This window comes from Poromitra crassiceps (genome assembly GCF_964638095.1).
Source record: "Poromitra crassiceps genome assembly, chromosome: 1".
Lineage (NCBI taxonomy): Eukaryota > Metazoa > Chordata > Actinopteri > Beryciformes > Melamphaidae > Poromitra > Poromitra crassiceps.
The window spans coordinates 68,795,298-68,811,289 of NC_139623.1; the positions used below are offsets into that span (position 1 = coordinate 68,795,298).

The 15,992-nt window shown below is 45.0% G+C and overlaps 1 protein-coding gene across 1 annotated transcript in view; it reads right to left on the bottom strand.

The window, feature by feature from the left end:
- Positions 1-464: 464 nt before the first annotated feature.
- Positions 465-15,992, bottom strand: part of pds5b (PDS5 cohesin associated factor B) — a 179,585-nt gene continuing 164,057 nt past the window's right edge. The window contains exons 33-35 of the mRNA XM_083641614.1: positions 14,540-14,620; positions 7,453-7,552; positions 465-1,247 (exon numbers count right to left, since the gene is read on the bottom strand). Of these exons, the coding sequence (XP_083497740.1) occupies positions 1,215-1,247; positions 7,453-7,552; positions 14,540-14,620 (214 nt within the window). The 3' untranslated portion in view covers positions 465-1,214. The remainder of the gene's footprint in view (positions 1,248-7,452; positions 7,553-14,539; positions 14,621-15,992) is intronic.

Sequence of the window (15,992 nt, forward strand, 5' to 3'; positions counted from 1 at the left end):
CTTTCCCCATTTTCTTCTCATGTATTTCTAAATGTTTGATTAATAGACTTCCTAATTATTGATTTTTTTCTATGCATCATTCAGTGGCTACACCTTTTAGAAATGATTGTCTTGTGACAGAGCTGCAGACCTGTCTTCACGTGTGGAGTTTTGATTGGCTGTGACAGAAAAGCCACTCCTTACTTAAGTGGGCTCCATCATGTCTGTAAACTATTTGTTTGAAAAAGGTCGGTGACCGAAACGTCACAAATAAATCCTCTTTATTGCAAGTTGGCAGTGTGCAGGACTCTTTTCACTATTCTATAGATAAATTCACACTGTCAGGAAAGTTAAAAGCTTCAAGTTGTTCTCAAGTCTTTTTTTGGACTTTGTTGGCATCATAGTTGAGGTGTTCATGTTTACCCATCATCCAAGACTTCAAAAACAAAATAAAGAGAAATCGACGATGTCAGGTTTTATAGAGAATTATATTGATACAACAGACGAAGGTTCTGACTGGGTGGATGTGTGAAGCCATGTCAATCAGCAGTGACAAACACTAAAACCACAGCTTCTCATACGACTTCAGTCTACCAGTAAATACACACCTAAAAATGGCACGCACACTACAGTCTTCTTCAAAAGCAACTCTACATGTGGACAGTTTTCTGATTTATTTCAATCTTTCATAAAATGGTAAAAAAGAAGAAAAAAAAACATCATAAAAATGAACAAATGGGGCTTTCTTAAAAGTAATATTATATGATTGACAGCACACACAAAAAAGGAAATAGTTAATCTCTGTCAGTTTAAAAGTGGGACACAGAGGGAAGATTGATAAGCAATACTGCTTGAACAGAACACTTGAATATGGGCCGGTAATCCGCCCAGTCAGGATCAACAACACAACAGAACATGAAACAGACATAAGAGGCTATTTACAAGAGTGATCGTTTTTGTTGTTTTGTTTTCAGTTAAAATTTCTACTTATGTGGAGCACACGATCACAATGCAACACAATGCAACAACCCACAGCTGATGATAGTGATGTACTGACGTAGTGTGCGTGTGGTATATGCAAGTGTGTGAGTTTGTGTAACAGTAGGAGCGTATGAAAAGTTCCAAAGTTCAATGTAATTTGCTTTCCTTTATTCCTACGTTATTCCTCCCCAGCGTTTCTACAGGGCAGGCAGGCTTCTTCCTCTGTCCTCCCTCCTTTCTTTTCGCTTTTCCGTTCATCTTCTTCTCCCTGCTGCTTTCTTGCGTCCCTAGAGGGACAAAAGGTATCAGTAAAGTAAATAACATCTGATTTTTCTGATGAAACCATATTTCACTTAAAGTCCCTGGAAACCAGAAATATTGTTTTATTATTTAGCATTTTGAGTTCATCACATCACAGGAACCTATGTTAATAAGCCACCAGCCAAATTTGAACGATGATGAACGTCGCAAAGTATATCAATTTAGGTTTGACAGTCATGGCAAAAGTCATGAGAATCAATTAGATTTTAGAGTGTATTTTCTCCCGCGGACTGTGTGGGCGTGTCCCGTCTGCAGCAGGTCTCCTCCTCCGAGAGAGAGAGAGAGAGAGGGAAACGGAGAGAGAGAGAGAAGGAAAGAGAGATGGAGTGTGTGTGTGTGTTCACGCGTTGCTCGGCGCGTTGCTCGGCGCGTTGCTCGGCGCATAGCCTACTGACAGAGAGGAAGAGATCTCTGCCGCTGCGAGTGCACAGCGCTACTGTGTGTGTGTCAGTGTGTGTGCGTGCGTGCGTGCGTGCATGCGTGTGTGATTCGATTAAATCTTATGACGTGATAAGATCATGCATTTTAGCACCGCGCCAAAGAGCATGGAAGGAAAGAGAGGACACTCCGGCCATTTTTGGAAACAGAATGCGCCTCGCAGTGGTCAGCTGCGGTAGCGCGGGCCCCTATAATCAGCCTCTCTAAACAGTAACTCAATGGGAGAACACTCTAAATTTCGTGGATTCACATCTTTTCTGGGCGTACTGCAAATCTTGATTGAAGTGGTGTAGTGCAGGGATGTAAAACAACAACCATATTGTGGAAACTAAGCAAAATTTTTCGTTTTTTTCTTTTAGTTTTTTCAAGATAAATAGTAAATGCAAAGGACCCGAGGTTAAAACCACGGCAACGCACTTCTGACGGAGTGGACGACAGCCGAATTAGCTATTTATCTTGAAAAAACTAAACAAAGAAAACGAAAAATTTTGCTTAGTTTCCACAATATGGTTGTTGTTTTACATCCCTGCACTACACCACTTCAATCAAGATTTGCAGTACGCCCAGAAAAGATGTGAATCCACGAAATTTAGAGTGTTCTCCCGTTGAGTTACTGTTTAGAGAGGCTGATTATAGGGGCCCGCGCTACCGCAGCTGACCATTGCGAGCCTGTGCGAGGTTCTTTTGGCGCTGTCACGCTTCCAAAAATAAAAAATGGCGGAGGCTGCTGGGCGCTGATGTTGCAATGGGGCAATATGGAGCTGTCATTTCTTTCCATAAAAGTTCTTTGACCGCGCGCACCGCTCTCTTCAATGAGGAAATGGAAATCCAGACCTTGTAGAAAAGTGTCGATTTTTGGGGTTAGGGTTGAAAGTAATGTCAACTACTTTCTGAGGCACACAATTACTCACATAAGACCCTAAATTTAATAGTTAGAAGGTTTTTGTGGATTTTGGTTTCCAGGGACTTTAAATTCGATACTTTTCAGACCTCAGTTTTAAACCCCCCCCAAAATTTTACTTTCTGCTCAGCAGCAGCAACAGTGGCCTCTGCTGCCACACAAGTGGTAAATACAGATGCTACTAAATGCTACACTTCCCTCTTTTACTTCGTTTCGAACTCGAGCTCTCACTTATTGCCATATCGCTGCCAGAGCAGCGCCACTGGATGAACTCATTTTACTCCACCAGTAGGTGGCATGGTATGCATGAGAATGGCGCGGCACCCCCTAGCAATCGCTGTGATTGCGTCACGTCTGCCCAGCCCTCATGCACCTCTCTCGCATCATCCAGCCCACGGTCGCTCTGTGATTTGCTCCAGGATATGCCAACTGAAGTTGCTTTCTTAGCCGAAGCTAACTCCGTCTTGACAGCCCACCAAACTACAGGCGTTCGGCAGACGAGACCCAGACAGGCATCGGGGCTCCGAACCTGTCCTCTCCGCCTCTTCATCGAAAGCTAAGAATGTTTTCGCCTTCTATTGTTAGCTCATTCTGTCTGTTAAGTATGGCTTTTGCCGCCATGCAAATAGCCCCTATTAGCTTATTATTGACCTTTCTCCTCGGCTGAGGAGTTTTCTCTGAGACTGACAGCTTCGCTAGCCGCTAGCTTTCAGCTTGCGGTTATGCTCGCTTCCCCGTGTGTTACTCAGGGTAGAGGCTCGCTTCACAGGTGTGTTAGCTTGCGCTTGTCTCTCAATTCATTACACTAGCATCAGCTAGTTTGCTAGTCATGCTTGCTTTCCTTTGGGTTAGACAGGCTGTGTTAGCTTGCATTCCCGCTCGGGTAGGCATTATAGCCGTTTACGCTCCGGCGCGTGTGCTAGCCTTCGGGGTTCGCTTGTAGCTATTCACGGATTAGCTAGTAAGCTCCTCTCACGCTAGCCATAGCTAGACAATAGGCTCGGTTTCTTCGCCCTGTTCTCAGGCTAACCCTGTCTTGGAGGTTGCTTTAGCTCACTTCAGAGGTGCTAAGCTTCCTTATTACCTTCTCCCCTCTTGCTTGGCTAGGGACCCGTTCCTCTAGTCTAAGCTAAGAGTGTTCACCTTATTATGTGTTAGCACATACTGCTTGTAGGCTACCACCGTGTAGCTATTACTGGCTTCCTCCCCGGACTGGGGGAGCCCTCTGAGATATTTAGCTTAGCGAATATGCTAGCTAGGTGAGCTCGCTTCACACGAGTGTGTTAGCCGCTTCTTTCAGTACTTACGCTAGCCTAGCTAGCTTTGCTTGTCTGCTAAGTGTTGCTTTGCCGCCGTGCAAATACCATCTACTAGATTTGACCTCCTCTGAGGAGTTTTCTTCTGAGATTGACTAGCTTCGCAAGCCACTGGCCACTGGCTTTCAGCTTGCAGTCACGCTTGCTTCACTGGCTTGTGCGCAGGCTTGTGTTAGCTTGCGCTTGTCTCTCGGTGCTTACGCCAGCTTAGCTAGTGGCTTGTTCACGCTTGTTCTCTCGGGTTAACAGGTTGTGGGTGTTGCTGCCTTCCCTTCGGGCTAGGCTATTGCCGCTTACATTACCGTTGCACGCGCACGTTCGCTAGCCTCCGGGTTGCTTACTGTCTAGCCTGTGCTTCACGCTAGTTTGCTAGCTTGCTTAAACGGTACTCGCGCTAACAGGGTGCGGTCTGCGGGAGCTTGCTACTTTAGTGATTAGCTTCCTGCTTTTCTCTTGTGCTACTGAGCATGGATAAGTTGGCCCTGCCTTGGGCATGAGCACGCTGCACAGGCGCTTTTGAGCCCTCGGTCTTGCAGCTGCTGTGCTATTTTCGAGATAGCCGTGCTGCGTCATTCAGCTTCGCTCTTCTTGAGGAGGACATTCCTTCCAGCGGTACGCCTCTCGAGAGAAGCGTGTCCGTTGAATCTCTCCGGCCTGTCGTGGGTGAAGCCCCTGCTGCTCAGGGCGAACAGGGCCAGGAGCCCCAGTCCGAATTAGATGAGCAGTCTGGAGTTAGGTGGGGCGATGAGCCCATACCTTCATTCATAGAGTGGGGCAAATTCCCCAGGTACGACCCCCTAGTCGGGACCGAGGAGGAGGTTCCCATTAGGGAGACGCGTTGGGACGGTGCTAGCACCGTCACTGCTACTGCTACTGCGGAGGCTCGCGCGGAAACAAAGCAGTTTCGTGGGGTGATGTCCAGGGCCGCAGCTAAGCTGGGCATTCCTGGGCTGAGCCACCCCAGCCCCTTGCATCAGTGCTACAGGGGCGCTCTTCAGGCGTGGCAGGCATCTCGCCCGCCGCGTCACATGCCTGTCTGCAAGGGCGTGACTCGTGCTGTGCAGACGGTGTGGGAAAGACCACAGGAGGCCATGCCGCTTGTGCTAACATGGCTCCTTGGTCTACGATGGACATACCGCTAGGGATGGGAATCGAGAACCAGTTCTTGTTGAGAACCGGGTCCCAGTGAATCAATTCCTTGGAATCGTTAGCCAAAATCCTTAACAATTCCACTATCGATTCCATGCGTGATGACGTCACACGCTGCGACACGCACGCAACGCAGCCTTGTTTTGTTTAGACCGCAGCCACCGGTCTAGCCACCGTCTAGGCAGAAGCAAAACGATGACCACAGTGCCACTTGCAATGCTTGCAAAACCTCTATTTCGTCAAAGGGGGGAAATACTAGCAATATGCAGAAGCATTTGTCCACACAGCATGCAATAATTTTGGAGGAATGTCACGTTTCTGATGTGCTACGGAGTGACGATAACGTGGCTAACAGCAGCGCGGCTAACGTTAGCGCTCCTCCAGACCCTGTCTATTGTGTGTTTATTGTTTGTGCCATTTGTTTCATTGCGTAAACCAGATTTCACCAATACTCCATTTCCATCCATTTAATTTAGAGGATGACGACGTTCAGAGTCAGACTGGTTCAGAGGCTGCAGCAAAGTACTTCTTGTGCTGCGCACTTCTAGCCCCATTCACCCAGGCAGGGAAGAGTAAAATGACCGAGGCGAGGGTAAACGAATGTCACCGAGCAGTGACTAGTTTGTCTGACATGCCAGCTAAAGTAAAATGTTAAAGTTGCATGTTGTCATTCTAACCACTAGTTCTGTTTCATTCATTCCCACTATATATTTTCTATAGGGAGATGACAAAGATGCTCAACCCAAAATACAAACCCCCAAACAAAGCCAGTTTAACAGACACTGATCCCTGCTTGGTATGGGATTTAAAAGAGCAATCTGATCTCAGAGCTGAATAAGAAAAGAGCAATCTGATCTCAGAGCTGAATAAGAATACATAATTATAATGATAATAATATAAAAGAAAATTAATGTTAATAAACCCGTTTGTACTCTTTTTTTTTTTCCTTGCCCAATGAGAATCGATAAGAGAATCGATAAGGAATCGGATCGATAAGCAGAATCGAAAATGGAATCGGAATCGCTAAAATCTTATCAATTCCCATCCCTACATACCGCCCCTTGCTGGCACTACACGTCCAGCAGGGGCGTCAGCTCGCCAAGGTCTGGGCTCAGTGCCAGCCTTCGGCTTGTAGCTCTAAGGACAAGCCCACTGTCCTCTGTGCCCAGGGCCCGGGTTCGGTTGGGAGCTCTCCTTGGGGCGCCCCCTGCAAGCGCAAGGAGCCTGGCAGGGGGCCCAGCGCACCTTGGTCCATGGCCACGGCCTGGCCTCGGTTTTCAGCGCTCAGGACAAGCCCACCGGTCAGCGCGCCAGGGTCTGGGCTCAGTGCCAGCCTTCGGCTTGTAGCTCTAGGGACAAGCCCACCGTCCTCGGTGGCCAGGGCCCGAGTTCGGTTAGGAGCTCTCCTTGGGTCCCATTCCCTTCGTTGGTAAATTGTAAATGTTGCCCCCTTCGTTGGGGTGCCCCTGCCAGTGCAAGACGCCCAGCTCACCTTGGCCGTTGAGACTTATGGCCTCAGTGGTAGACATGTTCCCGCTGGGATGGCTACACATGCGCCCTTTCCGGATCTGGTTTCTCAGACATCGCCTGGACCAGGCAGGGACCGTTAGCGCAGGATTCCTCTGATGTGTCTGGCCCGGCGGGCATTGAGCAAGTCGGCGGACCCCCATTACCTCTCAAGAGATGCACTCTGTTGGGCCGTGCCCTGCTCAGGTTGGCCATTCGCACCGACGCCTCCCCCTGGGGGTGGGGCGCGGTGTGCAGAGGCCGATCGGCGTACGGCCGGTGGGGAGTGCACGATTATGTTTTTAGCATTTCACCTTTATTTATTTTTACATAGGACAGTAGGCAGACAGGAAAGGTGGGGAGAGAGAGGGGATGACATGCGGCAAAGGACCGCAGGTCGGATTCGAACCCGGGTCGGCCGCACAGGACACACCCTCTTAGAAGTCAGTATACCATCAAAATGATTTAAAAGCTGGTATATTATGGTAAAAAGTTACATATTGGGGCTTTAAAGCATTTCAGATCGCTCAGTGTTTTACACCTTTGACTATAAGCTAATAATACTGCCAACACCTCTTTCAGAAGTAAGACATTTGTAGTGTGATAGTGACTTTGTAGACCATTTCCAAACTTTCTCATAGTTTCCCGCATTTCCCCCCCATTTTCTATGTTTAAAGACCTGCAATTGGTCAAAATCATTTTCTGTAGTTTCCAAATCTACATTATGTTACAGATATGTGTAGCAACGCTATGAAAACTCTTTGTGGATGATAAATAACTGTACAAATTCATTTCTTCTTCTAAAGTTATCCTAACCATTCCCCCTAGCATTTTCAAATTATTCTCAAATGCTTTCAGTACCTTCGGTGTTGGCTCCTCCTCCTGCTCCTCCTCGTCTTCCTCCTCTTCTTCAGATTCGTCTTTAGCAGCAGCAGCAGCTGCCTTCGATCGTCCACCGCGCCTGGACAGCACAGGAAGGAACACACAGTCAATCCAAAGGCCTCATAAACATCAGGGGGGAATTCCCCCTTATAAACTAGGGGGGAATTCTCCCCTTATTTTGTTCAGATAGGGGGGATTTATAGGTTTTTGGGGAGATTTATAGACTTTGAGGGGGATTTATTTGGTCGCCGGTAGGGCTGGGCGATTAATCGAATTTTAATCATGATTACGATTTGGGCTGTCCACGATTATGAAAACAAGATAATCGACATAGAACGATTTTGCGGCTCTTGTCACTCTCGTTCTGTCTTGTGTTGTAAATCAAGCGCACCCCTTCCTTTGCAGCGGTGTGCTCGGCCCCTCCCCCAAAGCCCAAAACACACACACACCGCTCGAGTTGGGAATGACTGTCATGTGAACAGAGAGCCGCTGCATGTTTCTCCTCCCCGCTTATTTCCGTGGTAGCACAAGAATAAGATGAGAGAAGTCACAGAAAGAGAGCCGCTGGTCGAGAGGAGAGGTAAAACAACGTATGTGGGGTGGAAACACTATGGTTTCGCCGAGTTTAAAGTAGGGATGGGCATCGAATTTCGAATTTTCGAATAATCGTTGTTATTATCAAGGTCGACTTTTATTATTGAAAGTCGAAATTCAAAAAAAAAAAAAGTTTTTTTTTTTTTTTTTTTTTGCGAGTGAAATGTTGCATTGTCTCCCCTGATTCTAAGTACCGTATAGTCGAATCGCTTGGTTTGAGCAAGTAAAACAATTTTTATAAGCATTTTAAGCAAGGTTTATGGAAAAATGAATGGCTGATGAAATCCCATGAAGAGGGAGAGGGGGTGACTTTGGCACCCCTTTGGCACTCAGACCTGAGCCTACTAAATATTTAATGAACCACTCATGATTGTCAAAACTGTTTTTTATTTTCAAAAATGTCAATGTCATGTAACATGTTCTTTACTTCAGTGGTGCAATGCTTGTTTGAGCTAAAAAATCCACAGCAGAAGCTTTTTCTATTAATTAATAAAGCCTTAGACTTAGAATCAGGGGAGACAATGCAACATTTCACTCACCAATTTTTTTTTATTTTTTTTTACATTTTTTTTTTGAATTTCGATTAAAAGTCGACTTTGGCCAGCGAATTTCGAATAGTGTTTTTGCTAGAAATGCCCATCCCTAGTTTAAAGGTCCACACATCAAGAGCGATGCGAATATACAGCACGGAATTGCGATGCAAGTTTTGACCCACCTGTCAATCACAGCCACAGACTTGGAACAAACAGTGCAAGATATGCGCGGTCGTGGCTGCACCCCGCAACACGACCTCTCCCTCTTTCTTTAATCATTTGAAATCCACTCACAAAGTGGTCTATGACCAAGAAATAAACGCTAAACGAACAAAAATACAAAGCCCCATCTACCGTAGTTACTGCCACGGCATACAGTCATCGATTCAGGACACTCTTTACAATGCGACCGCATATTCAACAGCTAACGAGCTCACAGATAAACATTAACAATAGCCTATTATGAACCTAAACGACGTAAGTCGATTTGGATAAAAGCATCTGCCAAATGAGTAATTTAATGTAATGTAAACGAACGTTACTAGCGTTCTCATTTGGTTAGTTTTGAGGTTTAAGGACTACTAGTTCAGATGTTTACCAACATATTGAATGTAGATTAATAGTTGCAGTTGGTTGTGGCAGTTCACTGCAACATAGTAGGCCTACATATACTGTATATTTATTTTAGTTTTTATTTTATTTCTAAATCTTTGCACTTTTATTATTTATTTTCACTTATTTATTTTCAATTATATCTAAAATCCAAAGACATCCAATGTTAAATAAAAAGCCAGTGTAAATGTTCAATAAATTCATGATGTTCTCAATGTCAATGAGTAATCGTGTTAAATAATCGTGATCTCAATATCAATCAAAATAATCGTGATTATGATTTTTGCCATAATCGTGCAGCCCTAGTCGCCGGTTAACATTTTTGGTCATTTGCAGCCAGATGTATAGGAATACTGTATCTAGGATTAGATGGTTGTGATGTCATTATTCAGTCTTAACCATCATAAGCTGCTTTCACACATGTTTGGAATTCAGGAGTTATCTAGAGGCCATCCGCATGGGGCTCATGTGTGAACAGATTTTCGTGGCTCATGCGCGCTCCCGCGGAGCCTCCTCCTAGACAGAGGTAAGTGTAGCCCCAGCCGTAGTCGCAGAAGCGTATTGTCCCCCCCCCCCTCCAGAGCTCCGTGAAGGTAGTCAGCTCAGTGAGTGCATGAGGACAGAGACATCGTGACAGATTATTATTATATAAATAGTCGATGTGAATGAGCGAGCAAAAAACACATCATGCCATTTGGTTTCCAAATGAAGCTCAAAACTGCTCCGTGTGCGACAGCCAACTGGATTGAAAGGCTCATGGCTCTGATCTGATTTCATGTCTGCTTCACACTAGGGATGGGCATCGAATTTCGAATTTTCGAATAATCGTTATTATCAAGGTCGACTTTTATTATTGAAATTCGAAATTCGAAATTCGAAAAAAAAAAAAAAAAAAAAATTGAGTGAAATGTTGCATTGTCTCCCCTGATTCTAAGTATAGTCAAATCGCTTGGTTTGAGCAAGTAAAACAATTTTTATAAGCATTTTAAGCAAGGTTTATGGAAAAATGAATGGCGGATGAAATCCCATGAAGAGGGAGAGGGGGTGACTTTGGCACCCCTTTGGCACTCAGACCTGAGCCTACTAAATATTTAATGAACCACTCATGATTGTCAAAACTGTTTTTTATTTTCGAAAATGTCAATGTCATGTAACATGTTCTTTACTTCAGTGGTGCAATGCTTGTTTGAGCTAAAAATCCACAGCAGAAGCTTTTTATATTAATTAATAAAGCCGTAGACTTAGAATCAGGGGAGACAATGCAACATTTCACTCACAAAAAAAAAAAAAAAAAAAAAAAATTACATTTTTAATTTTTTTTACATTTTTATTTTTATTTTCGAATTTCGAATTAAATTCGAATTTGGCCAGCGAATTTCGAATAGTGTTTTTGCTAGAAATGCCCATCCCTACTTCGCACAGCACAAACATTTAATAAGCATTTTTGGACGCGAGGGTCGTCCCGCTTCCCAGTATTGGACATCGCTAGGTAGGGTATCTGGATCTGGTTGCATTCATGTCTTTGATTTAACGTTTACACAGCGTTTGTGAAGATTCAATGGCAGAACCGCAAATTCCAAGTAGCGTCAAGTCAGGCAGTATAAAACGAAAACTTCCCGGTATAACCTTCGCAATAATGGCAATTAACACGTTCACTGCCATTGACGAGATATCTCGGCTTACAAAATCCAACGGTTGACTGCCAATGACGAGATATCTCGGCTTAAATTTTTTTTTTTTTTTTTTTTACGGTGGGACGTGGATCCAACCCTTTTACGTCTCCTATACAAATATTGGAGGTATTGAATGTGTATAATCTATTTTACCGACCCACTGAGTGGCGACATGTCTCTCCAGAGTAGAAAGAGGCGAGCCAAAACTCCAGGGAAAAGCGCGAGGAAGCCGTTCTCATACTGTAAAATGGATGGCGAAAACGCTTTCGCTTTCGCACTGATGCACAGCGGTGGCAACGGTGGGGGGTTCCAAGAATAGACTGGGTGCACACTTTGAAACACGCAGCATAAATGAGCGCAGAATCGCAAGAGCTTCATCAGAGCTCTCAACCGAAACGCCAAGAAACGAGCGAGCCCCATCCAGCGAGCCCCATCCAGACTGACAGGCAGCAGCCAGGCAGCAGCAACTCGTTTGTGACAGACCCGCTGCAGAGCCAAGGAGGGCGGAGGAGAACGCCCACGGAGGGAGGAGTTTGAAGCAGAGGGGGGTTTCCTGCTGTTATGGAGGAAATTACTGTTCAAAACTATTGTTTAGATGTCTGACGTCTTACTGATGCCAAAAATGAATGGTTAAAGTGACTGTTCTATCGAATTTCACAAAAAGCCGTTTATCTCAGAATAAATTTTCAGACGCTGAAACCATGCTGTATTCAACTGCTAATGCTTACATAACTACTAACTCTACAAACTAACTCTTTTAGACAGAGAAAGCACACATTCTATTAGTTCTTTTGAGATATTGTGTGTTCACAAAATCCTAACAGAAACGAATCCTCGGCTCTTGAAAGATGAGCCAGAATCCTCAAAAAAAAACCTTGGCAGAAGCTAACTACAGTATTGAAAAACAGCTGGCAGTGAATGTGTTAAATAAAGTAAATGCACGTATAATGTTTTTTTGTGTGTGTTTCGAAAGATACAGAACGGAGATAAACTGGAAGAATATCTGCTCCCTTCGAAAAGTCAATTTTAACCCGTAGTGAGTCGACATTCTGATTTTTTGTTACTAAGTAATACAACATTTATTTTATTTTGAAGGTAAAAACGTCTAGCTTCCTGTATTCTGTATAATTCTAGTAGGTTTGATGCATTTTAGGACTGAACATAGCAAAGACCTGTTTTGTTTGTAGTGCTTGCGACTCGAGGAAATCGATGCATCTGGGAGTGAGTTGTAGGGTTGTTTATTTAATTACTTACTAACGTTATGCGCAAACGATTATATGCCGTGAACGTTAGGCAGTTATCGCCCATGATGTATTTTTAGTTTTCATAACTCCCCATTGTGTGGTCATGCCCAAATTCCCCCACCCCCGCCGCCCGCCCCCTCTCTACTTTACAAACTCTGCGGAGGTGCTACTCATGTGAGAATGCAACATGCCTCATGTGTGAAAGGGTACACTTCACGTATCATCCGGGGCAGGCTCAGTGGGGAGCAACCCTCACCTGATCCGGAGTTCATGTGTGAAAATAGCTATATATATTTGCTCCTTTTCTCACTCACTCCCATGTCACCACCTGCTCTCCCTGCAGGGCTTGAAATTAACTTTTTTGATCACCAGCCAATATGGCTGCTAGATTTTAAAGTTACCAGCCAATTGCAATTTCCAGTAGCCAAAATGTTTTTCTTGAAATAAACCAGAATATGATTGCCACTGGGTTAATTTAAGCGTATCAGTAAAAAAAAAAAAAAAAAAAAGTTAGCGCATAATGAATCTATAAATTACAGTATTTCACTGATAAATTGTGTGATTTCAAATTGTGAAAAAATAAAGAGATTCTATTTATTTATTTATTACATGTAGGATGTCCATACTTGGTAGGAGGGGAGCACTTCAAGTGTGTCACTGGTTAGCCAGTGTTAATCTGGGCGTCCGGATCTCCGAGGCAGCTATCGGCGTGGGCCTGGCCCAGGCATTCAACACACAGCGTGTGCGAGTCCTTGGCTGACAGCCACGCGCCACACTTGGGGGCCGCACAGCGCTTCGCCTTGTTAACACTAGCCATCCTGGGGAACACGCGGTTCTACCTAGCGAGTAGTGACAGGCGCACGTAACGTTCCAATTCGATCCTTAGCTTCAAGACGGGTAACCGTCTAATCCTCTTCTTTTTCACCTTGTGGGTACACTGAAGCAAGCGAGTTATAACAATCCACGGAACGTGGCAGACCGAGTGTGCGTAGGCGGCAGGCTATTAACTAGCGGGTCTTAACTCTAGCAAGCTAGTCAGCGAGGGTGGCGACTAATACCTGTAACCAACACAAGAACAAGACTAAGCTACGAAACACGTGACGCTATTACAGCGGAGAGTTAATCTCTACGTGAGGTTAGTTTAGAGAGCAATTCAATTAGCAAGCATACAACGACACTCGGGCCGGCTTGTTCCTAGAAGCCGCCGACACGTGACAAAAATAGCACTTCGCTTTGTTGCCTCCAACTTTCACCGCCCAGGCGAAGGTAACCTCCAGACCGGAGAATCAACGACCGAGGTTCCCGTCCGCTACGCCGAGATACGGGGAGCAGTTGAAGTGAAAGTGGTCGGGCAAGGCAGCTAACGCTAATCTGGAGCAATAATATCACATGTCTGTCCGTGGCTGAATGCAGGTAAGAGTGGGGTTTTCCCGGTCCAATTTCCAGGCGCGAGGGCCCCGCCTCGACCCCAGCTATTGGATCGGAGACCATGAGACCGTCAGGATCGCCCCGGATTTTCCAAGGGTCCAGTCTGCATCCTGTCAACGGTCTAATCAATGGTTGGAAAGGACACTTTTATAGTAATAAAAAGTAAGAGCATTCGATAGCGTGTACCACGCAGAGATGGCAATAGGTGGGAGCCGAGCTTCAACAAAATAAAACGATTGTTCCAGGTATTAGTCGGTTTCCCAAGTGTTGCTAGGTAAAGAGAGTTATGGCTTGTGAAAAACTTTAGATTTTGATTGCTGAACTTGCACCAAAAATTTGCTAATGCTTTTATTTTATATTGTTGCCAAATGACCACGGTATAAGCGGGACAATCAACTCCTGCGTTAAACGATTTTAATGCCCTTCACGGAGGCAACCACCCGACACCGCCTCCACGTCCTGCATTAAAATCATTATAATCACCTAGTCGTTGATTATCCGTTACATAACTAATACACATTAGATTAATAATCAGTTGTCATGTTGCTTAACTAATGCAATACAAGTTGGATTTAGCCCTGTCGATACATTACATGTAGGTTGCTGAGGCTGCCTTCCTTGTAATTTATTGCCATTTCCTGGCATAATGAAACACGTCGGTTCAGACGGTTTGCATGAAATCAAACCGGTTTAAGCTCGTACACCGGACCGGACCGGACCGGTGCCTAGGAGTGACTTCATGGAAACAACAAGCGAGTTGAATTCACAGTTGAAGACTTGTAACGTTACTCACATTAGGTTGAAAACAGGACAGAATGTGAAGTTTCTTCTTTCTCTTAACATTTTCAAAACAACACAACCGACTTCTGCTCCTCCTCTCTACTGCTTCTCTAAACTGGGCATAGGGTGCACTTGTTTAACGCCGCCCACGCGTATCCCTGTGGTAGTCTATAGGGAAGCCAAAAGAGGGTGTGCATCTTACGCTGGTTTCTTGGCGGGCGGCTGAGCTGCTTTGGGCGGACGCCCTCTCCTTTTCTGTGGTGTGGACTCTGCCGACTCGGAGCTGAGGAACACAGACAAACACAAAGCCATGATGAGTCATGAGCCCAGGCCTGGCTTTGGCTTATAGAGTGCTAAAGTCACGCCCTCTTCCAGGTTTGACATACGCACCAAAGGTATTATCTGCCATTCATTTCGTAAAATGCTTATAAAAAAGTTTTACTTGGTCAAACCAAGCGATTCAGCTATATTTAGAATCAGCAGAGGCCATAGAACATTTCACTTGGGGGGGACGACAAAAACGTGTTAAAGAATTTTTCTTTTTTTTTGGTCTCAGTGAAATGTTCGATGGTCTCTCCTGATTCTAAATATAGCTGAATCGCTTGGTTTGACGAAGTAAAACTATTTTTATAAGCATTTTACGAGATGTCTATGGAAAAATGAATGGCGGATGCAGGGATTCCGCTAGGCATTTTTCCAGACGGCCAATGCAGCCGCTAACCGGTTTACCGGCCACTATTAAAAAAAGGATGTTATAAAATAATTGTTTCCTTTAAACAGGCACGTCATTCTCGGTAAGGCCGCTTTCGTTATTGAAACAGACAACATGCATGCTCCTACTGTAGCCTATCTATCTGCATTTGCAGACACTCATGAACCCATATCTTCTGGACATTGCCTTGATGAAAAAACAACGTAGCTAAAAGTAATAAGTGCGACAGTGTCAGTGCAGACAGCACACAACTTGAATCTCCAGCAATAGGCTACGCACCTTAGGTGGCTTTCACATATAAGCTGTTTAGTCCGCTTTAACCGCGCCAGAGTTCGTTTCCTTGGATAGTGCGCTTCGTTTGGGGTGGTGTGAAAGCACAAACAAACTCTGTGGCGGAACAAACTAACAAACTCTGGTCCGCTTGAAAACATGGGCCTCGATTCGCTCCCAAGTGAACCCTGGCGCGGTTCGTGTGTTGTGTGAAAGCAAAACGGACTAAACACAAGAGCGCCAGTGCATCTGATGCACTCATGCAGTGCATCATGAGTAGAAGACGGTAGAAGGGAGCAAAACAAACACTGCGGCGTGCACACGTGTACAGTACCTGCGTGCCGTGTCGTGATGTTCGTCGTCATAACAACATCACATTTCTCAACAGCTGGCCGGCTTGCCTATCTCCTTTGTTATGTAGGCTACTCTCATCTGCAGAATGAAATGTTCAACAGCTTGCTGCCTCATCTGCTGCTCATATTGAGCACATTCTTGTTAAATATTTATTTGATAGTAACACCTAAGTAAAACCAGAAATCCCAATATCGCAGGTGGTGTTGCTCCATGGTTTGTGTTTTGCGGATTCACTTCTGTTGTTCAGTCAGCCCTCAGCCAGGCAAGAAGCCTGCTGAAGAGAGGAGAGATTTCCCTTCTCTATTCTGTTCAATAGACG